Below are 24060 nucleotides of genomic sequence, written 5' to 3'. Positions count from 1 at the left end.
AGTGATTTTATTTTTCTGATTCAGGAAGGGGACAAAGTAACTGTAGGTACAATGATGATTATGGATTAAAAAATAAATAGAAAATAATGGCAATTACAATGTGTTACAAAACATGTGAATAGTTTACATATTATAAAACATTTTTTCTTTTCTTCTAGCAAATTTTGCCGTTAAATAGTCCCATAATTTCCAAATATAACATTGTTGTGTTTGCTCAAATTGGCAAAGAACATTATTTGTCGTTGCCGAGTCGAGGCGATGTTGGACCACAGCGGATTCAGTCAGAAAATCATTTGTAGAAAAAGAACACGTCAGCTCTATAAAGCGGTATGAAGAATAATTTCCTGCCTCTTTCACCGCTCGGTGTCAGCTGACCGTCTGTTCTCCGTCATACATGCATGACCTCAAAGGTTTTTACACTTGCTTTATAGTTTTCTAACATACAGTATGTATACAGTGCCAACGATGATCCATTATCCAACTAATAACATTAAAATTACCATGATTAACAATTCATTTGATACACACACGTTCTCTAATGAAAACAGCTGATTATACAGTACATAAACCCGCGTCGTGATTGGGTTATACATGTCAAACCATTTAAAAACATACAAATAGCTTCTTTCAAATGGCAGAAAATGCCACGACACACAGATCATTTACAGGATGCTGGAAGCCTCAGAGGAGACGGTGGGAGGAGGGTTTATAACACGTCACAGTGCTGAAGGACGTCAGAGATGAGATGAACCTCAGCGCTCAGGATTAAAAAGAAATGTCTACTGTACATGTCACGGGTTTTATCTCTGGAATTCTTTTACGACTTCCTTCATCAAACATCAAACTCATCGTGTTAAAGTCAAGGCTTTTGTGATTTTATTCTATTCTGATTTATTTTGTCAATAATTTCTCACAAAACCAGCAAAACCAACTCACGCTGGGTGTTTTACAAACACAATAAAGTTCTCTGCAGCTTTAAACAGTTCCTACAAGAGTTTAGTTTTAATGAAGGCGTAAGGTGAATCCACATTTAGATGTAGTGAGCATCTGAGGTATGGGACGTCCTGAAACAATACAGGAGACAGGACTTTAGAGTTTTCTTGAAGACTTTTCATCCAAGTTGTTATTCAACCAAGTTGTTATTCAACCGTTCAAATATTTTATAAAATTATGGTCCATTCACCTCCACCGTTTCTTGGTCCACCTTCTGTAAATATAATTTGTACCCTTATTATATTTACTTAGTGTTTTCTCTCACCTTATTCAGCTTTGTATATAACTTGTACCTGTAGCGTCTTCACCTGTTGCTCTAACAACTAAACCATCAGTTTAGTTTATCTGCCCACTCACATATTCACTAGAGCCAAATGTAGATTCATTTTTTGCAGTTAAAAGTTTTTTTTTTGTAAAACTAATTTGATTTTGCAGATTTCCATCACGAGTGGTTTTGCCTTTTTTATTTTTAATGTGATTCATTGACAAGAAAAATAAATAAAAAGAGACAGAACATCAGCAGCCATGTGTGTTCTTGATGCACTGGTTCCCAAACTGGAGAGTCATTTACAAAACACCTCTGCTCTTCCGCGTTTAAGTTAAAAAACAAATGAAATAATTAATATATTAACCTGTGTCAGATACCGTCCTACTGTCATGAGGTCTGAACACTCAGATAATGTTGGAACGTGAGGCGTTTGTTGTTTGTGCAGTTTTTGGTGAATCCACCAGGAACAAACTAAACTGTTCCTTTTACTGGATTCAAACCTTAAATTTCTTTTTTTTTTTGCAGTTTAATGCAAACATTCAGACATATCTAGTTTTTTTGTTTTGTTTTGGTTATTTTTTTAGAAACTTTGAGAGTTTTGATTTAGATTGTGATGAAGGTTTGTTGTTGGTCAGTTTGGGAACGTCTGTACTAATGAGTCCATTAAAGTCTATAAACAGAAATCCTCCAGCCTGTGAGTTGTGCTATGGTTTAACTGCAGAGTCTCCGTCCTCTACACTGAAGCAGCAGACAAACAAAAACACTGGGACACTCTCACTCTCTCACTCTCTCTCTCTTTCTCTCACTCAAACAGAAACAGATGGCGGACTGGAAGATGTCCTCCGTCCACACTGAAGGTCAGTTGTTCTCAAACAGAGACAGGAGGTCGTCACTGCTGTTGTTGGGGAGGTCGGGGGGGCCCAGGTAGGAGAGCAGCTCATCTGGATTGGTCAGCTCAGGAAGAAGCTGAACGACCGACAAGGAAAGGAACAGTTAAGTTTAGAATCTGAAGGAGGAATATAGAGCAATCAGCCATAACATTATGACCATGGATAAGGATGGATAAACCCTTAAACTGAACCATGAAGCTCCCACTCACGTCCAGTGCGTGATCAGCTCCCTCTCCTCCAGGCGCTCCTGGGACACCCAGACCGAAGGAGCCTTCGCTCTGCAGCCGGGAATTCTGGGTAGCGGAGTTTCGCTCTGCGTCACCGAGGCCCTGGTTGCCGTGAACACCAGCCGCATGCTGCTGCTGCTGCTGCTGCTGCTGCTGCTGCTGCTGCTGCTGCTGCTGCTGGAGGATGTTGTGGGAGTGTTCCATTCGTCCAGGATGAGACGCCTGAAGACAAAGACAACGAGGAGGGATGTTTTATTTTGTTTAAGGGGATTCATTTATTTAAAACACAAATAACTCTCTGTTGTTGTTGAGAGGCTGAACAACAGAAGTGTTTGACAGGAGAGGACGAGGTCTCTCTAGAGGCAGGTGTGTGCGACAGGTGGATTTCCAGGTGGTTTAGTTAAAGAGTCTCAGAAGCAGCAGGAAGAGACAGACTGTGTCACAGCTCAGAATAAAAGAGGTAATAAAACATTTAACAGATGAGCTAAGAATGAAAAGAAAGTGTGAGCATGAATAAAGATGGAATGAAAGAAACAACAAAACAAGATGAAGAAATAAAGAAAGAACCAAAGATAGATGAACAGAAACAAAGTCTTTACCGCTGATAAAACAGCTGGTTGATTTGATAGGACTGAATCTACATTTAGTGAGTGTTGGTGTTGGTGAGTCTGTCTCTCGTTCTCCTTCAGTCATGTGAACACACTCACTGACCTGTCCCCCGTCCACAGGCAGGTTTATGTAACGAGGACTCACCTGGTCAGACTGGTAGGACAGTGGAGGGGGGGGTCCAGACGGAGTGTACTCCCCCAGCGTCGGGGTCCCGGGGGTGTTGGGCTGACCAGAGAATCCCTGACTCCCTACAAGACCAAAGACAGTAGGATGGTGAGGACGTGAGAGAGAGACACGGCCAATCAGAGACCAGCTATGAATGAATGAAGACAACAGATGTCAAACGTTCTCTAGTCTCCGTCGTACCCGGCCGGCTGTAGTCTGGTGTGTTCCTGCCCCCGGCCCCCAGACTCTGGTAAGGGGACGACGCGGGGCCCAGGGCGGCGATCATCTCCATGACGTTGGGAAGGACCATGTGACTGGGACTGACGGTGCGGCAGCGCTTCAGAACCGGACCGTCTGGCTCCTCCTTTATGTGGAGGTCAGGTTTGACCGGTACCGGCCTCCAGCCGCACACCGGGTCGATGGTGATCTCCTCGTAGTCTGAGCTGAGGACGGAAGGACGGGGGGACGGGGCGGGTTTTAATTTATCACAAAGTTACTGGACATTCATTTACAGAAATTAGAAATAAACCCGTCTCCTTATTCTCTTATGAGATGCCTCAACTCTTCCTTTCAGATTAAATGTCTTGTAAGTTATACGAAGGCTTTTAATGTGAAAAACAACAAGCAGGAAGGGTTGTTATCAGCAGCTCAGTGGAGTTAAAATGGATTTAATTTTCACTGAATGTAATGTCTAATAAATATGTTTCTGTTGTTAGTTTATGGAGAACACTTACTTCTGGATGTAGACCAGAATCCCGAGCATGTACTGGTCGACCTCCAGACCTTCTAGCAGAGCTGTTTTACTGTGAACGACAGGAGGAAACCGTCACACATCGTCTGGATTACAACACCTGTGATGAATCCTTGTTCAGGTACGTACTTGCACACAGGACACCTCCAGGTCCCACGCTCACAGTTCAGTTGCAAATACGATTCCAGGTCAAAGCACTGAAAATAAAAAACTAATTAACAAGACGTCCAGATAAGAGGAGTGGATGAACTGAGCTACAGGTGTGGAAGGAGCAGCTCACCTGTATGTGTCTGCAGTCGTGGCCTCTGGCCGGCAGCTGGATTCGTCTGAACGTGATCGGACACTTGAGGGAAACTTTGATTGCCGTCTGCTCCACGCCGTCCTCTCCGTTCAGACCGGGCGTCCCAGGAATAGTGCCGCTGCTAAAATTTCTCTTTACTGAAACAAGAAAGACAAGAAAAAGAAAAGAAGATGAGAAACGCTTTGGAAATGGAAAATCTAAGTGGAGCCTCCATGGATCAGACTAGTTCCTGGATTGGACTGAGTCCTGAACCAGGGAGCATCATCCATCAGGGAGTCCTGTCTCCATGAAAAGGTGGACATGGTCTGCAGCAACGCTGAAGTAGGAGCAACGAGTCAGAGGAACATGAATGGGAGAACCCAAGGTCTCCCAGTAGAACATGGACCAAAGCATCACACTGCCTCCACACGGCTCGTCTTCTTCCCATAATGCATCCTGGTTCCATGTGTTCTCCAAGTCAGATCCATCAGACCAGAACCACCTTCTTCCTCCTCCACGTCTCCTGGTCCAGTTCTGATGTGTCCATTGTAGGAGCTTTCATCAGAGGTCAGAGGTCAGAGGTCAGCATGGACACCCTGACTGGTCCCAGACTAAACAACCCGTGATCCACTGAGTGTTCTGACTCCTTTCTATCAGAACCAGCATCAACTTCTCCACGGGTCAGACTCAGAGATCCTTGGTCTGATCCCTGACTCTGGTTCTCCTCCTTCCTTGGACCACTGCAGACCAGGATCAAGAGCTGTAGTTCTGGAGATGTTCTGATCCAGTCGTCTAGACGTCACATCCTTTTAACATCAACTCTGAGGAAAAAGTGTTCAGCGTGTTCTCTGGTATCTCCACCCACTGACAGCAGCCAACAGAACCAGACACTGAGTGGTCATAATATTGTGGCTGATCGCTGTATACAGACAGTGATGAAGAGGACTCACTCTTTGTGATGCAGTGCTCTGCTGGCAGCAGCCTCTTCTTCATCAGCCCCTGGAGGACGGACCTGACGGACGGCCGGTGAACCAGCTGCAACACAAACAGGTGGGACTGGGGAGGAGGAGGAGGAGGAGGAGGAGGAGGAGGAGGAGGAGGAGGAGGGTCACACACCATCACTGTAACACCTGCTGGATGTACAGGTGTTGTGTTGTAGCAGCTACTCACACAGCAGCACGCCGTCACTGTGATCTGCACCGTGTTGCGTCCCGGCTGACACACCTGCTTCAGGTACAGAGGCTTGTGGGAGGTTTTGTTGTCGCCTCTTTCAATGGACAGAGGAGTGGCGTTAACGCTGACCTGACAGAAACACACAAGGACAGATCAGTTAAATTCATGTTGTTACTCTTTATAAACATTTCTGACTCTCGTCCTGGAAACTGATCCTTACACACTGAATTATAATGATACTGGGAGGTGAAGAGCTGTTACCTGCACGGAGGCCGGCCAGTTAGTGTTCATCTGTCTGTCTTCATGGTGGTAGCATTTAAACTGCAGCTCCAGGTCCGGCCTGCAGGGGGAGACACAGCACAGTGTGTGAGCCAGAGGCTGGGTGGGGCGGTCAAACATTCCTGGTTTGTTTTCCTTCAGCTCAGAGACAGATCTGCTGAGCTGAAACCACATGTTTAGATCAGATAGAACAAGTTTGGTCTTTTTGTTTTTACTCTGCTCATCTTTAACGGACAGTAGTTCCCTCTCTACACACTTCTCTCAATCTCAGGATTCAATCAGAGAGTAGTTGTAAAGGTGAGAAGAGATAAAGGGTAAAGAAACACTTGTTAAGGATTTAATCAGGAACAGGAGATTTCTCTAAAGTTCACTGGTGAAAAACAAAAAGCGTCCAGTGAGGAAAGGCTCCAGTAAAGTCCTGTCTATGTTTAAAGTGATTCTCTCATCATCCGTGTCTTTGTAGCTGACAGTTTGTCTCTAGTGGACGTCCCAGGCTCAGGTTTAGGAGAGCAACAAGTCAAACATCAAAACATTGATAGTATTATGTTTAAAACTAAAACTCTCTAAATGTTATAATTCATGGTCTGAAATGAGATTCAAGATCTGATCCCTCTCCCTATCCAGTACCAGACTTTAATATTAAGTATTGATGTTAAATGTCCTAAAGTCTGTCCTTGTCTTCCTTGTCTCCTCCTAGAGTTGGTCTCCTGTAGCTTCCTAAAGTCTGTCCTTGTCTTCCTTGTCTTCCCCTATAGTTGGTCTCCTGTAGCTTCCTAAAGTCTGTCCTTGTCTTCCTTGTCTCCTCCTAGAGTTGGTCTCCTGTGTCTTCCTAAAGTCTGCCCTTGTCTTCCTTGTCTTCTCCTAGAGTTGGTCTCCTGTGTCTTCCTAAAGTCTGTCCTTGTCTTCCTTGTCTTCTCCTAGAGTTGGTCTCCTGTAGCATCCTAAAGTCTGTCCTTGTCTTCCTTGTCTTCCCCTAGAGTTGGTCTCCTATCCTCGTCTTCCTACCTCATCATGAGTGTTTTGTAGACGGAGTCTCGGAGCTGGAAGGCGTGGTTACTGACGGCCAGGTTGTGCTCCAGTCTGAACGGCTCCAACACGACGCCATCTCGTACCGGGAAAGTCAGACGCAGGTCGTCGCTGGGGTTACCTTGAAGTGTAAACGGAGGCAGCATTGGTGAAATAATATTCAAGGTGTACGTTAGTGAAACCCTCTGAGTTGTAACTGAAGATTTCTACTTTCAGAGGCGTCACCTGTAGAAGCCTGCTGGGCGCTGATGTTGGGCTTGGTGTCTGGAGGGAGGTACGGGGGTTTGGTGTCGTGGCCTGGGGACAGGTAGGGGGGTATGGAGGTCCCCGGTGTCATCGGTGGGGTGGGATTCCCTCCCATGGGCGAGGTGGGGTACCCGGGCATCACTGCAGCCCGACCTGGCTGAGAGACGAGGACGAGCACCAGTGTTTACAGGCTCAGAATATTTCACACACATTAAACCAGACTTTAACAAGAGAGAGGGGGGAGTGTGTTTATGACTTACCCCGTTGACTGCAGCCTGTGTGAAGGCGTTATATCCTCCTGCCCCGGCAGACGGCAAGCTGCCCTGACCGTTGAACGGCTCCGACTGGAGACAGGAAACATGACGCTCAGATAATTAACCATCAATCTGCACAAAGACTTCAGCTGTGGTGAAGGTACACATCTACCTAATGATTCTTTATTCGCTTTTAATCATTTTATTTTCTGATTTTAATCCATTTGTAACAGAATGCTTACAGCAGTGTGAGAGAAAGAAATGACATAAATAAAAAACAGAGAGCTGCCAACATTGTTTGATCAGCTGATCTCTAAAGCTCTGAGGTTAAACTCTCAAACCGTGAATAGCTCCACATGCATGACCTCGGTCTCTAGACACAACTTCACACAATAAATCCCTGGTGTTCGTATCATTGTGACTTTTACTACGTCTGATTAATCTGCGATGATCTAAAGGAGAAAGTTTTATCATTGCCTGTATAGTGGTGACAGCAATGACGTCACACAGAGATGAACTCATTCAGCAACTTTTTACTGAGACGTAATAAAGTCTGACACATGACTGCCCCTCAGATTAAAGAAACACTTCTTTATTAAAAAAGGTTTTTAAAGCTTCAACGTCTGATCTTTTAAAGACATAAAATAAACCCATCCTATCGTATGACCTACTTACTGTCAGTTAGTCAGATAACAATCAGCTGGAGCCGGGACCAGTCCACAGCCTCCCAGAGCTCAGGACGAAAACCTTTAAACATCTCATTATTAGTATTATAACTGTTTGGTTGGTTTTGTTTTGTCTTTTTTTTCTAACATTTAACTTTTATTTTGAAAGAGTAACCTTTATTTTGAAAAGTCCTGGAACGGTTTCGTGTGTTTCAAACGTGTAGAGCTGGTGGAGTCAGTGCATGTGGTCACCTTGTAGTACTGTGGGGGGTTGGGCTGGCCCCCTCCAGGAGGGAACTGTGCTGGGTTGTGTGACCCGGGAGCGTACTGTCCCATGTGAGGCATCCGGCTGGAGGGGTAAGAGGGCGAGGGGGCGCATCGCTGCTGCAGACCTGTGGGGTACTGCAGAGGCTGGTTAGGATACCCTGACATCCCCCCAGAGCCGTACGGCTGCCCCGGAAACCCCTGGAACAATAAAACAGAAGGAGGGTTGATGGTGATTAAGGACGTCCTGCAGTCGACCTGCACTCTGAAAGTTTGAGAAAACCCCGACCTCTGAGTGGAAAGGCCGTTTGAGTCCTTGTTGTCCACCTGGAGCTGGATAGCCTCCTCCGTGCTGTGGCATCCTCTGAGCCTGCGCAGGGTGGGAAGGGTACAAGCCTCCGGACGAGGGCGGCGGTCCGGGCCTGGAATGGACCATCCCACCTGGGTTCATCCCTGGAGGGCCACGGGGGCCCGAGTGAGACAGGAACTGGGTGCTGTAAGAGGATGCTCCACCCATCTGGAAGGGAAGTACGACAGGAGCAGAGAAAACAAAGCAGCATTTATCAGGAGACTCAGAGCTGAACCTTTCTGCTCCTGGAAAAATAATCCTTTCCTGACTAAAAGCAATCCGTCACATCTCACCACAGAGCCAGGAGTAAACTAATCGGTTAGAAGATTAATTCTGACAGATATTACACAAAAACAGATTAAAAACAGAGAGATTTCTTGAAATGTCAGGTGTGTTAGTCCTGTAATGGACTGATGACCCGTCTCTGGCCCAGTGACAGCTGGGATCAGATCCCTCTAGACTAGAGGATGAGCTCTAATAGATAATGTATGAATTAATTATTGCTGGGATATTATATCTGAGTGATATATGTGGTTCTTGTATAAATATCCCAAATTGTAGTAATATGACAGTTTGTGACTGCTTTACATTTTATTTATTGTCTGTTGCGACCCTTCATTGCAGCTCTCTGCTTGGTGTCTCAGTAGAAGACAGACTCAGGTGTGTTGTCCCTCAGAGACATTTACCTGGCCGTAGCTCAGCTCCTGGTTCTGTTTTTCCTGGATTGCTGCGACAGTTGCCGTAGCAGTGGCAGTTGCTGTAGCGGCGGCAGCAGCAACGGCGGCGGCGGCGGCCTGAGTGAAGTCCGAGGGAGGACGAACGCCGAGGCCGGCACCTCCGCTGTTACCGGAGTAACTGCAGAGAGACGGGAAGACGGGGGGAGAGAGGAGAGAGAGGAGGTGAGTGGGTGAGCAAACTGAGAGAACTGAGTCAGACGGGTGGGTGAGAGCAGCCGCGTGGACATATGTGGATGGAAAATCAGCAGGATGAGCAGTGACGACAGGAGAGGAGTGATTCATTTAACTTTAAATCCAAGAGGAACAGAAGTCTGAGAGAGAGAGAGGTCACTATCTATCAGGCCTGTGATGATGTGACAGGAAATAACTGTAAAGGACAAACAGCTGACTGTGATTAAGGCGTCTGTCATGAACACTTTGCTCTGATCAGATGTTAGACTTGTGTGTGAACGGCTGTTAAACATGATCCAGATCTAGAACAGCTGATCACACATACGGACACAACTCAACTCTTATCCTTTAGGTTTCTAGTTGGGTCGAATGATTAATAATGCGTGAGCTGGTTACTGATTGGTTACCTCCCCCCGTAGGCTGAAGCTGGGTTGTAGGCGGCGTTGGGTCGTCCGTACATGACTGGCTGGCCGTAGCCTTTAGAGACGGCCTCCCCGTACGACTGCTGGCCCATGAACTGGGAGCCCATGCCGGCCGCCATACCGGGGCCGCCGCCGGGCATCATGTGACCGCCAGAGCTCTCACCAGGGCCCATGGGTGCTCCGAACACCTGGGGTGAGAAAGAAGTTACCAGAGGACAAATTAAAGTCTGATCCACTACGAAGAGACGTTAGAAGACAGCTCCAGATGTTACATAGCTCTGAGAAGAATACTCCATCAACCAAGTGGATTTATAACTTTATTCCTTCTTAATTTCTTCCTCAAAATGTTTTATTATTTCCTGCTTTAACCTGAGACTGATCAGACCGTCTTCTTCTGGAAACAAAATAAACAATGAAAGGAAAACGATTAAGAAAACTAACTGAAAGTAGAGAAATCTGAGCCTTTCCTCTAAAAGAATTCACCAAAACAACGAAGTTAAATGTGCAACTGGTGGGACACGATCACAGTGTCTGTCTGAAGACTCTTAATTTGACTGATGTATTTTCTGAAGTGCACTAATCCGTCCTGCAGCACAGCAAACCCACAACATGATGCTGCCACCACCGTGCCTCACAGCTAGGACGGTGTCTTCCTCCAGATAAACCACGGTCATTACGGCCAAACGGTGTTTAACTTCCCTCAGATCAGAGTAGAGGTGCTCCCATCAGCCTCTTGTTTTATAAATAAGATAAATTAAATGATACTGAAGCCACAAAAATAAATTCCACTTATAGAAGAAACCCAAACTGCTGCAGATCTCCTCAGAGGTCGACCGGTGCTGCTTCTGTCCACCGGCTCTGTTAGGTAGATGTTAAGATGTGCATACACAGCGTAGCAGGCACGGAGCCAGATGGTGCTACTCTCTCTGGGCCCCGGGGCCGCTACGTTCTCTGGGGGCCCCGGGGCCACTACGTTCTTCTGGGGGCCCCGGGGCCGCTACGTTCTTCTGGGGGTCCCGGGGCCGCTACGTTCTTCAGAACTAGCAGAACACGTATCTGGGGCTGAGGACGTTTTGGGAAGTTGTCTGGTTATTGTTGCATCATGTGATCGGTCGTTAAAGTCAAAGACAGAACACTAAACAATGAGCTGGACATCAGTCATGTCTCAACAAAAAGCTCAAGATAAAACCTTAAACTAACTCTGAGTCACTCTGTCCACTCATGTTTATATCTGAACATACCGACGCTGCAGGAACCACAAATCTAAATAAAGGTTCTACTTTTAGATCCCAGAGTGACGGTAGAAAGGAGGAGGACGGTGTCATGTGTTACCTGGCTGTGAGAGGGATTGGTCACGCCCCACACTGTGGTTACTACAGAGAGAGATCCTGGGTGCTGATTGGTGCCTGGTTGCCAGGAGACTGGCTCATTGAGGAAGGGGCCGTCAGTGCTGCAGGAGGATATGAAGCCGAGTTACTGGGATGGTAGAGGAGGTTCACACACAGAGAGAGAGAGAGAGAGAGGGAGAGGGAGGGAGCGATTGTCCAATCAACGGCCGGTAAATGTCAGAATATGACAGACTGTGTTTTATTACGTCCTCATGAAAACAAACCGTGTTTAATTAGAGTTTATATTAGAGCAGCAGCAGCAGCAGCAGCAGCAGCAGCAGCGCTGAGAGGAAGGTCATGATGCATCATTTACTGAGCTAACGATTAACCTGAACATGGTTTACCCTCCGTTTCCTTCCTCTGAACCGTTTCCTCTCCAGCTCTGCTGCCAAACCTCTTCACTGCAGCCTCAGACTGTTCGTAGCAGCTGCTTTAGATTATTTTACTTATTACTAAATATATTCTGCAGATTATTTCCTCACATCAGAATAAATGAACTCTGGTTTCATGTCTTCAGATTCATAATCACTGTGGAGAACAATCAATCAAACCTCAAACTAATTACAACCGTTCAGACCAGGTCAGGGTTCCTCTAACGGTCAGCTATGTTCCACCTACATGTTCTCATCCTTGCTCTTCTCCTCCTCCTCCTTTTTTGTCCCTTTTCCTTTCTACTCATTCGTTCTCCTCAACTCATCTCATCCTCATCTTCTTCCTCCTCCTCCTCCTCCTCCTCCTCTCATCTCACTCCTTCTACTTTTATCTCCTCCTCCTCTTTCTTCTTCTTCTCTTCTATTTCCAGTAGATGTGATTCTCCTCGTCATCATTAAACCCTAACAGTGATTAATGTTTTGATGTATCTGATCACATCATTGTATCCAGTCTCCGTGGCAACAGTGACAGATCTCACAGCCTATGTAAAGGGGGGGGAGTGTGTGTGTGTTTACCTCTGTGGAGTGGGAGGCAGGGAGGGTTTCATGGAGTTGAGGGGGTTCATCGGATGAACGGGGGGATCATCCCAGAGTCCCCGCTGTCCTCAAGTGGCAGCGCTGAGAGACAGAAAGACAGTTGATGACGACTGCAGCCCACACGGAGCGCCGCCACAAAGACACACGGCGCCCTCCCACTCTGAGCCGCTCGCTTTAATCTGCGTGCACGTGGAGCGTGGACGGCGCGCACGCGTGAAAACGTTGGCCTATCGCCGGCTGCTGGAGCTGTGAGAGCTCTCAGAGGAGGAGGAGGGGGGCGGTGAGGAGGGGGGGGGTGCTAAATTTAGATCAACGATTTCAAAAGGAATTTAAGAGAACAGAGATGTGAAGAGGTTCCTCTCAGAGACACACGCTGCTGAGAGGAACCGTCTTTTATTGTCTGAGATATTATTTCTAAAGACTGAACCACAGAGATCAGTCCGTTCACTAACAGATATCACTTTAGTTAAATACTCTCATTGTTCATCTCCTTCCTCTTTATCCTGCTTTGTCTCTATCTTTCTTCTCCTCCACCCCTCTCTTTTTGTCCTTTTTGGTCTTTTTCTCCATCTTTTTTGTCTCTACCTTCTTTTCATCTCCTCTGTCTCCCTCTCCTCTTGTTATCTCATACTCCTCCTCCTTCTACAATCTTCTCCTCCTTCTTCATCTTCAGTTAAAGATTATTTTTGTTCTATAGTATTGCTAAAGATATTTTTTTCAGGAATATTCTCTAATGATCACATTCTTTTATTCTCTTCTGTTTAAACCTGAGTGTCATATATGAAGGTGACGTCTAAAATATGAAGATTTGCTGCGTTTTCTTTGTCACAGAGGACAGTTAATACGTTCGTCTTCCTCATATGTGACACAGATTTATTCACAATCATTTCAGCCTGAAGCCAAAGAAAATATATGAATTAAATCAAATAATAACGTACCTGCAGAAACACCAGTATTAATATGAATATTAATGTAAGTGATCTGTTCCTACCAGATGTTTTATGGCCATAAACTCAATGAGAGTCACAGATGATCATAATAAATGAGTTCATCGTATCAGTCTCATCAAACACGAGCTGCTCCAGTAATAATTTAATCGTTTAATCAAACCATAATAAACTCGTTCAGTCTGAACAACGGGTCAAACGTAGACAAACGGAGAATCAGCTCGTTCTATGAGTGAAGTTAAACAGACGATGCTGTGAGACAGTCGTCTGTAAATGAGTCAGATTTGTTTTTAAAATGGATTTAAAACCTTTTTAAACGTTCTTGATATATCACTATATATAAAACTAACTAATCTGGAAAAATACAGAAAATCCACTAGATTATTCTTGGTGAAGTATTTTACATCCAGATCAGACGACCCCGTTGACTCTATTGTGTTTTTATTGTTGAAGCGTCTCTCTGTGACATCGTCTCTAGACGCTGAAAGACTTCATCGTAGTGAACAGTCCCTGATCACGTCAGTGTGGACGGAGACAAAGACCAACGCGTCAAACAAAGACATGAATGAGGAGCAACATCACGTTCATCTGACTCCTTCCAGATGTTTCTCCTCATCCTCCTTCCTCCCACTAATGATTTGCTTTTTTATCTGACTGACATGTTAATTTACCAACATCAGAGCCTTGAACAGCCCCCTCCCCTCCTCCTCCCCTCCTCTCCCCCTCCTCCTCCTCTCCCCCTCCTCCTCCCCTCCTCTCCCCTCCCCCTCCCCTCCTCTCCCCTCCTCCTCCTCCTCCTCTCCCCCTCCTCCTCCCCTCCTCTCTCTCTTGTTTCCTTTTTGCACTTCTTGCAGATTTGGGTCAGAGACGCCACATCCTCTTTTTTTGTTGCTCCAATCACGTGGCTACCTGAACCCCCTCCAATCAAAAGGCCTCGTCTGCCTCCAGACAGAAGTAACTTCCAGCACAGAGAGAGAGAGAGAGAGAGAGAGAGAGAGAGAGAGAGAGAGAGAGAGAGAGAGAGAGAGAGAGAGAGAGAGAGAGATCAACCTGTGAGGTGTCTGTCTTTCTGTCTGGTAAACCTGAGCAGCACAGCGTGTACCTGCAGAGGAATGACGAGAGGAGACTGTGTGTTCCCTCGCTGCCTCTTTTGACCTCAGCGTCAGCGTCTTGACATTTCCTTTAGATTCCTCGTCCTACTCCTCTCTCCTCTCTCCTCTCTCCTCTCCTCTCTCCTCTCTCCTCTCTCCTCTCACCTCCTGCCTCCAGACCCACAGACAAACAACCACCAGAGGCTCTAGATCTGCCCTCGGCCGACCCCGACGCCTTGTTTTGTTCTCTCTGACGTACGACGGCAGATTAAACTGAAGGTGTGGTTCAAGCAGTGAGGACGCAACGAACAGCTGTTAGTTCTCATCTGATCCACTGGTTGATCTTTGGTCTAATGAACCTCTAACATATTTTAATAGACATGTCTGTGCCTCCTATAGTAGCTCCTCATAGCGTCCTAGCCTCCCAGCTAACAGCAGCTCAGAGGTTGTTTCATGTTCAGGATTCATATTTTAGAACAAGCTGTAAAGTCTCTGAGAGGAAACAATAATCTGTTAGTAAATATAAATAAAGACGCTGATCATTACTGAGGAAAAACTATTTACATTTACACTTGCCAGTTTATTAGGTACACCTGTGAAAACACATGTTCCTGTTATTTTGACAGTGGACACTACAGGTGAATGAATCCACTAGTGTACCTAATGAACTGGCAGGAGGGTGTCTAACAGCTGATCACATCTGGATGATGATCAGTTTAACTCAGTTCTTCATGTTCAAGTATCAGCGCTGGTTAAAGCAGGTAAACGTTCCCTCTGCTGCATCAATTAAAAACACAGTTAATTAGATTCAGTCTTGATTTTATTTAACTTTAAACTGAGTTATCTTTGTGTTCTGAGACGTCTGAGGACCTTCACCTGAACCGTTTGTCAATGTGCAGCCAAGTGAACGAGTCATATGAGAAAATAATGAAGAAATAATCAGTGATGAATAAACTAATGAGTAGTGAACGAGGGATGCAGGTGAGCTCCAGGTGTGGTTCAACACAGAGGACAGATCTGAACCAGTGGTAGTCAGGAGGATATTTAATTAATCTGATTATTTGATTCATAAAACCTCTAATCTCATCACTGCTGCGGCTCAAAGCTGCTGAATCAGATTAAACAGCAGCTACTGTGATAACCAATGAATCAATCTGTTCTTTTTATATATAAAGGTATAAAACTGAAATGATTCATGACTTACAGCCGTAATAATTACTGTAGAGCTGAATACTTGATCAGTAATCAGATGATTAGTCTTTGAGTTTCTCTAAATGATCATTAGATGTTAGTCCTGATGTATTTATAATCTAGAACCATCTCCACATCTAATAATAAAGTCAGTGGCTGATGAAAACATAATGTACAACGCTCCAGCGTCTGTGGTCGACCTGCTCTGAACCTGCGTCTGATGAAGAGCTCATTAAACGTCTCAGTGGACTCAGAGATTAGTGATGAACAGCCTCTTAAATACACAAGAGTCACAACGAGAACAACAACCAGATACAAGACATGGAGTCTGGAGGAGGAATATGTTCAACTGGTGGTTAGTAGAAACAATGAGCTCAGTTAGATCCGTTTATTGAGATTAATTAATCAGTTAATCACGAACTTCCTTCTGTCATATGTTTTAACTTTATAGGTTAAACAATTAAATGATTATTAGAGAATATAATCAGCAGATTCATTGATAATAAAATAAAACCTAAACCCTTTACTTCACCAGTGCACCAAGCCTTTTCACATTGAATGAATTCACTGTCAAACGATAAATAGCTGACGTATTCAGCTGTTAACTAGAAGAATGAAAACGCATCTAAAGGTTTCAGCTTCTTAAATGTGATGATGTGATTATTTTATATGTTATTTGGACAAAATGTTTAACGTTAAACAATTAAAATGATGATTTGAGACCAGTCAGTAGCAGCCCTCCAGACTTCCTCAGACATGGAGCCAAATAAAACAAAAACACTAAAATAAATCAAGAACCTTCAAGACAAACCTTCACTTCACTTCTTTTTAACGTCTCGTCAGTTTAATATAACGTTAATATATTATATTAATATTAAATGAGTGGTGTATTTAACTGCTAAAAGACTTCTGTCTCTTAAATGTGATACTTTGATTCTTCCCCATACAGTGTGGCATAAAAGAAAATTAATTAATTATCAGCTGATTAATTGACCACAAGTTGTTTTTTTGTTTGTTTTTTTAGATTAAATAAAAAACAAAGACTCAATTAATCAATTAACTGAGTGAGCAAAAATGATAATGAATCTCTGGTTTCAGCTCAAATGAGAGGATTTAATTCTTCTTTTTTAAACTTTAAACAATAATTCCAGAATATAACCTGCTGCAGATTAACAGATTAACAGACATCAGCCACAGAGCCAATAACAGCCTCATAATATCCAGACCCTCCACTCCACTGCTTTATAACCACAGAGACTTCTCACCAATTTACCAGAATATAAAAAATGTCAACTTTTAAAAATGAAATGATTATCTCAGTTTATAATCCAGATTAATTGATAATGAAGACAATGAGTAGTTTTCAGGAACACCTCCATACCTGGAGCCAAGAAACACCAAAACTAAACATAACCTCACTTCACTTGTTTTTAACCACCAGGACACTGATATAAAAAAATATTCATTTAATCAATTAACTGAGGTGAACATTTACCTGTAAACTGCAAAAATAAATAAATAAATAATAACATTTAATCTCAGGTTTTAATTCTTTTGTAATGCCTGACATACATCATTATAAACTAGTAATGACTAGTGACTAGTGGTGCAGAGTTCATGCTGCACAGAAAAAACACCAAAACACCAACAAGCTAAACAAAAACCCTTCACTGCACTTTCCTCTGCAGCTTCAGCTTTATAACAACCCAAAGCCTCCTCCTGCAGAACGCATAAAAAGAAAACAAAGGCTGGAAAATGAGCAGGATCTCCAGAGGACGAATCAAAATATCAATTAAAATGTCTCTGCATGTCAACCAAACTGTCCCGACGCCAGGACAACATGTTATTGTCTCTCTCCCCCCTCCAGGAGCACACTGAGACAACAAGCCGTGCATTTTAAAATACCTGCAGGAGTCACACACATGGCATGAGGAGAAACCCTCTGAAACATGTAATAAAGCATGCACGTCAAGCCTCTGGATGCATCCTGCAACAACGCGCTGCAGATCAGAACAAAGCGCCAGAGTCCAGTTCACACAGCAGCTAAAAATCTGACTAGTTTCACCCACCTGGCTCAGCTGATTCACGGGAATAAGGCTCCGATCAGAACAAATGAGTGAAAATAAAAGAGAATAATAAATAAGAAGAGAAGAGGTGCTGGCGTGGCAGCCTCGTTGAGCTACAGAGGCTGAGGGGGCTCTTTAAACACGCCGCTAGGCTGCCAGCGATAGATAAACCAACTGAAGGCTACTTAGCTCACAATGCTAACGTCTGCTAGCATGTCGTTAGCTACACGTTAACGAGGGAAGCGACGGAGCCGTCAGCTTCGTGATAATTACCGGAGAGCTTACCTTCAGTCTGTCCCGGCTGCCGAACGATGAAGCCGCTTTTCTCCGGAGACCGTTAGCCGCGTTAGCTAGCCGTTTGTTAGCCAGCCGTTATCTAGCCGTTTGTTAGCCAGCCGTTAGCTAGCTAGCCGTTTGTTAGCCAGCCGTTTGTTAGCTAGCCGTTTGTTAGCCAGCCGTTAGCTAGCCGTTTGTTAGCCAGCCGTTAGCCAGCCGTTAGCCAGCCGTTTGTTAGCCAGCCGTTAGCCAGCCGTTTGTTAGCCAGCCGTTAGCTAGCCGTTTGTTAGCCAGCCGTTGACTAGCCGTTTGTTAGCCAGCCGTTGGCTAACTGTTAGCTAGCCGCTTGCTATCGAGTCCAGTGTCGCAGTCTAACAAGACAAGGCTGCCTGATGGCCGTCTAATCGAGCGTAGCCGCGCTGCTAATATCACATCACACATATTAAACAAGAGAGTATTCAGAGGAGACTCTAAACTCAGACTCGCTCATTTATCACACGCTAATTAACTACGAGCTAAACGGCCAATCAGAAGCTGTTCTGCGGCTTGTGCTCCGGCAGCCATAATAACCTGGGCTAGCTCGGTGCACCTTCCTCATTGCTCAATGACCCGCTATAATATATTCATGAGATCACAGGGCTGATGTCTCCCAGCAGAGAAGAGGCATCCTCCCGTCCCTCCTCCTCCTCCTCCTCCTCCTCCTCCTCCTGCAGCTCTGGAGGCTGAATGACTGCAGACCAGAGCAGCAGATCATTACAGAAGAGGAGGAGGAGGAGGAGGAGAGGAGAGGAAGAGGAGGAAGGAGGGGGTCTATCATGGAGCATGACATCACCTGCATGATGTATGATCCATGCATCATGTTAGCTGGGGCGTGATTTCCTGCAACATGTGTGTGAGTCTGCAGCATCTTTCCAGAGGGAGAGAATAAAACCTCTGTTGCCCTGGAAACAGGTTCCCCAGATTTCCCGTTTCTTCATTTTTCTCTCCATATCACACTGCAGCTGCCTCCCTGCTTCCTCCCCCACCTCCCCCCCACGACCTGCCGCAGAGTACAATCACACACAATCCCAGTCTGCTGCTGCTGCAGTCATCTCACAATGTCACAGCGACCGACCCCGGCTCTGAGTCCGACCTTTACTCCCATAACATTACGACCACCTCCATGACCGTCCTGCAGCTATTCACTGGAAACAGCTTCAGAACTTAAACAGTCTTGATTCCAGGTGAGCATCAGCTCGTTAACAGACTCCAGTCATGTCAGGTTCAGGTGGACACCACCCACACATGGTCCTAATTAAACCACAGCCCCTGCAACCCTACAACCCTACAGCCCTACAACCATACAGCCCTACAGCCCTACAGCCACACAGCCCTACAACCCTACAGCCCTACAACCCTACAACCCTTCAGCCCTACAGCCCCTACAACCCTACAGCCCTACAACCCTTCAGCCCTTCAGCCCTTCAGCCCTACAGCCCCTACACCCCTACAACCCTATAGCCCTACAACCCTACAGCCACACAGCCCTACAACCCTACAACCCTTCAGCCCTACAGCCCCTACAACCCTTCAGCCCTTCAGCCCTACAACCCTACAGCCCTTCAACCCTACAGCCCCTACAACCCTACAGCCCTTCAACCCTACAGCCCCTACAACCCTACAGCCCTTCAACCCTACACCCCTACAACCCTATAGCCCTACAACCCTACAGCCCTACAGCCCTACAGCCACACAGCCCTACAACCCTACAGCCCTACAACCCTTCAGCCCTACAGCCCCTACAACCCTTCAGCCCTACAGCCCCTACAACCCTACAGCCCTACAACCCTTCAGCCCTTCAGCCCTACAGCCCATACACCCCTACAACCCTATAGCCCTACAACCCTTCAGCCCTACAGCCCTACAGCCCCTACACCCCTACACCCCTTCAGCCCTTCAGCCCTACAGCCCTACAGCCCCTACAACCCTACACCCCTACAACCCTTCAGCCCTTCAGCCCTACAGCCCTACAGCCCCTACACCCCTACAACCCTTCAGCCCTACAGCCCTACAGCCCCTACAACCCTACACCCCTACAGCCCTACAGCCCTACAGCCCTACAACCATACAGCCCTACAACCCTACAGCCCTACAGCCCCTACACCCCTTCAGCCCCTACAGCCCTACAGCCCCTACAACCCTACAGCCCTACAACCCTACAGCCCTACAACCCTACAACCCTTCAGCCCTACAGCCCCTACACCCCTACAACCCTACAGACCTACAACCCTACATCCCTACAGCCCCTACACCCCTATAGCCCTACAACCCTACAGACCTACAACTCTACAGCCCTACAGCCCTACAACCCTACAGACCTACAACCCTACAACCCCTACAACTCCTACAGCCCCTACAGCCCCTACAGCCCTACAACCCTACAGCCCTACAACCCCTATAGCCCTACAACCCCACAACCCCCTACAGCCCTACAGACCTACAGACCTACAACCCTACAGCCCTACAGCCCTACAACCCTACAGCCCTACAGCCCTACAACCCTACAGCCCTACAGCCCTACAACCCTACAACCCCTACAACCCTACAACCCCTACAACCCTACAACCCTACAACCCTACAGCCCTACAGCCCTACAACCCACCTACAACCCTACAACCCTACAACCCTACAACCCTAACAACCTACAGCTTGGTGTGTGTTTTATTGTTCTATTGAATCAGACTCAGTGATCCTTGACGTATGACTGTCTCTGGTTCTCTTCACTCTTCTTAATGCTTTTCCTCTTTTTCCTCCTCCTCACTCTTCATCCTCTCTCTTTTTCTTCCTCCTCATCCTCCTCAGAGGTCCTTGGTCCGTGATCCCGTCTCCTCCTTCCCTGGACCCACTATTTGACCTCCTTGCCTTCATCCCACTCCTCCTCTTTCCCCTCCTCTTCAAACTTCTTCCTCCTCCTCCTCCTCCTCCAGTGATCCTTGACCCTGTCTCTGGTTCTTCTCCTTCCTTGGACCACTGTTACTGTTGCTCAGCACTGAGGAGGTAGAGGAAGAAGAGTGGGAGGATAATGAAGAGGAAGAGGAGGAAAAAGATGATGAGGAGGAGGAAGTGGAGGAGGAGAAGGAGGAGGAGGAAGAAGTTGAAGAGGAGGGGAAGAAGAGGAGGAGGAGGAGGAGCAGGTCAAAAGTGGTCCAAGGAAGGAGACAGGGTCATGGACCAAGGATCATTGAGGATGAAGAAGAGAATGAAGAGGAGGAGAAGGATGTGGAGGGAGGAGGAGGAGGAGGTGAAAAGTGGTCCAAGGAAAAAAGAAGAACTAGAGACGAGGTCCACGGATCATTGAGTATGGAGAGAGAGCAAGAGGAGGGATAGGAGGAGGAAGATAATCACTCGTGATTAGGGGAGTCTGATTTGATCCTGTTTCCAGTGAACGTTCTCTCTGTGGTCGAGGGTTAAGATGTTCAGTGTCGTTACTGATGTCAGATTAATCTCAGTTCTCTGTTCCTCCTCCTGCTCCTCCAGTGTCGTGGACGATGGTTCGTGTCGGACTCTGTCTATGTATCATCTCTGGACTCCTGCTGCCTCCAGGTGAGAGGTCGAGTCGTCACTGTCGTCATGAGAGACCTGATTGTTCTCACAGTCGTCCTTATTAGCCTCAAGTCATCCTGCCGTGTTTCCTGTGGCGTGTATGTAGTGCATTTGTGGTCCTGACTCCTCTTTGGCAGCAGGAGGGAACATTCCAGGGAGAAATGTTTGACCCAAGAATAACACGCATGCAGCGAGGTCCTCTCCCTCCTCCCTCCTCCTCCTTCACCTCCTCCCTCCTCCCTCCTCCCACCCAACTCCCTCCTCCCTCCCTATCCCACCTCCTCCCATCTGGATGAAAACAAACACATGACTGACCTCACTACGACACATGACAACCATGAGCATGATTCACACTCATCTGAATCTGCATTACCAACCGGCCAATGAGCACCTGAAGGCACCCGCTAACACTTATATCTGTCTTTGAAATGAGATTATTTTCAGATTTTACCAGAGATCTGATCAGAAACATCAGATTAGATCTAATATTGATCATTTTCTTTAATAATTTGTTGATTATTTAGAGACTAAAATGTCTAAACTGCACTAAGATCATAATTTACTTCTAAATCTGTGATTACCGACCGGCCCCACGAGCACCTGAAGGCACACACTAACTTTATATCTGAGATTATTTCAAGATTCATCACAAATCTGCTCAGAAAACTTCAGATTAGTTCTAATATTTCCAACAAAGACTCGCTTTCAACCAAATTTGATTATTTTCTTAAATAATCAGTTGATTATTTTGGTAAAATGTTTAAAAGCAGCAGCCTGGATGTAGTGCAGCATAACTGAGGCTGGTTATCCATATTTATTTAATAATCGTTATATTCTTCAGAGTATAAAACTTCCTGATGACACACTGAAGTGTTTTCTAGTGGATTAATAAACAATAAAAAATACAAATATGTTAAATTCACTCGTCATTAAAGAGGACAGGAAAAGTTCATATTCACGTTTAGGAAAGAACTTTTTAAAAAACATTTTTCCTTTAAAATGATCCAGTAAAGTATTAATGAACTAATTAACTTTTAAATATTAATAGATTCTTCTATAAACGCTAGAGATCACTGAGTTACGTTCAGGATCATCTGTCTTCTTTGTTCTGATGGTTTTCAGTTTGAACTTCAGCAGATTATCTTGAACCATGTGTTTACATTAGAGTGGATGAACAGGTGTACCTAATGAACTTGGCCAGCAGGCGTAATTGAGGAACCATTCTAGACAATGTGAGGTTTCATTTTAAATCTTTACCTGACATCCAGAGATCACTGGTTTAACTGGTTTAGTGAATTGGTTTGATTTTAATAAATAAATAAATTCTGAATCAAAACTGAACGTTACAGTTAAAATAAAACTATATTCTTTGTTTATTAATGAATTTTACTGAGTTAAATATTTCTGAAGTATTATAAAAACTAAAATAGCTCACTGCTGCCAACCTGCTGATTAAACATCAAACTACAGTAAAAGTTTCTATTTTTATTTTTCTCTTTTACTAAAACGGCAGTAAAATCAAATCCACGTCTTTACTGTTAATTGTGAGAAAGAGTCACACAACCAGAAGCACATATAAACATTTAACTGTTAAATCTTTGTCATTTAAACCAATTATTATCTGATAGCTCCTCAGAGACCACACATTTATTTCATTTAAAGGAAAAATATTCCAATAAATAATAAATACTTCTAAAAGATAATATTATAATAATATTATACTTATAGTTTCACAGGACTTACATTTTAAAAGTTAAATTAGTTTTTAATAATAAATTAATTTATTTTATTTTAATTGTTATTGTCTTTATTTGATTTAATTTTGTACTATTTTAACATATTTACAGTATTTAGGTATTTATAAGTCATAAAAACATGTTACATTTATTTTCATTGAAGAAAATATATAAATATTCACATTAAGAAGCTGGCAAAGTCATTTTTCTTTCATTTTTTTCCTTTTAAAGTGATAAATAATGAATAAAAGTGTAAAGTCCTCAGCAGCAGAGTCTGATCTAATGTGGACGTCTAAATAAATGAGGCCAGTTCTTGTTTCTCTCGTAATGAAAGTTAAATCTGTGAAGCACTTTCACTTTCTCTTCAGAGTGAAACTCCAAAGTCCATTTGCTTCGTCTCGGTGGATTTTTACATCGATGAACAGTTGAATAGAAAACCAGTAAAGTCTGAACCAGTCTCTGTGAAAGGTGAGTCAACTCAAACTCTGTCTTTTCTCTTTGGTTCTTTGTTTGTTTGTTTGTTTTTTGCGTAATTTCGCGCGTAATGGCACCGACACCCAAAACCTGGAGCTGCTGCGTCAGAGTTTTAATGAGGTGAGTTTTACTTGGAGACGAAACTGCTTTTAAGTGAAATAAAGATAAAGGACAGAACAGAGAAGAGTCCTCCTGAGAACGAGGTGAACACTGACACTGACATAAAACACATACAAACTATATTAGAGGTAAAAGCAATGAATCAGATCAAAAACAGAAATATTAAATATTAAAAGTTAGTGTATTATAACTGATAAATGACATTTAAAGTATTAAGAGGTGAGTATTGTACCAGGTAAAAGTAAATAAACATAAAGAAATGAAAATAAGGAAAGAACCATTCTGTTTGTTCTGCTGTTAATGCTCCTGTAAGCGCCCCCCAAGAGGACAGGAGGCCAACAACCATTCACCTCTGAATGCTACAGGACAGTCCTCCAACCAGTCTCACAACTATCAGACATTTAAGGGACTAATGTGTTCTGGACAAATTACTCAATCACTGGTAAATACAC

At 44.7% G+C, this 24060-nt stretch overlaps 1 protein-coding gene across 5 annotated transcripts; it reads right to left on the bottom strand.

Moving 5' to 3' along the window:
- Window positions 1-1767: 1767 nt before the first annotated feature.
- On the bottom strand, window positions 1768-18309 carry zmiz2 (zinc finger, MIZ-type containing 2). Of its 5 annotated transcripts, none has more exons than XM_084572628.1 (20): window positions 17706-18309; window positions 12105-12206; window positions 11102-11219; window positions 9755-9957; window positions 9126-9294; window positions 8380-8607; window positions 8079-8291; window positions 7168-7251; window positions 6872-7064; window positions 6641-6782; window positions 5618-5696; window positions 5354-5485; window positions 5134-5239; window positions 4184-4341; window positions 4033-4100; window positions 3887-3955; window positions 3354-3595; window positions 3132-3235; window positions 2361-2600; window positions 1768-2227 (listed from the first exon to the last, which is right to left on the bottom strand). In XM_084572628.1, the coding sequence occupies exons 2-20, from the start codon at window positions 12152-12154 to the stop codon at window positions 2120-2122; spliced, it is 2706 nt and encodes a 901-aa protein (XP_084428754.1). In that variant the 5' UTR covers window positions 12155-12206; window positions 17706-18309; the 3' UTR covers window positions 1768-2119. The 5 variants fall into 5 exon arrangements, with proteins under 5 accessions (XP_084428754.1, XP_084428757.1, XP_084428758.1 ...); XM_084572631.1 differs by having other exon boundaries at window positions 6887-7064; window positions 17706-18307; XM_084572632.1 differs by having other exon boundaries at window positions 11102-11245; window positions 17706-17726.
- Window positions 18310-24060: the final 5751 nt, after the last annotated feature.

The sequence above is a fragment of the Chelon labrosus genome (assembly GCF_963514085.1).
Source record: "Chelon labrosus genome assembly, chromosome: 22".
Classification (NCBI taxonomy): domain Eukaryota; kingdom Metazoa; phylum Chordata; class Actinopteri; order Mugiliformes; family Mugilidae; genus Chelon; species Chelon labrosus.
The sequence above is the reverse complement of the archived record's forward strand: the minus strand, read 5'-3'. Positions and strand labels throughout refer to the sequence as shown.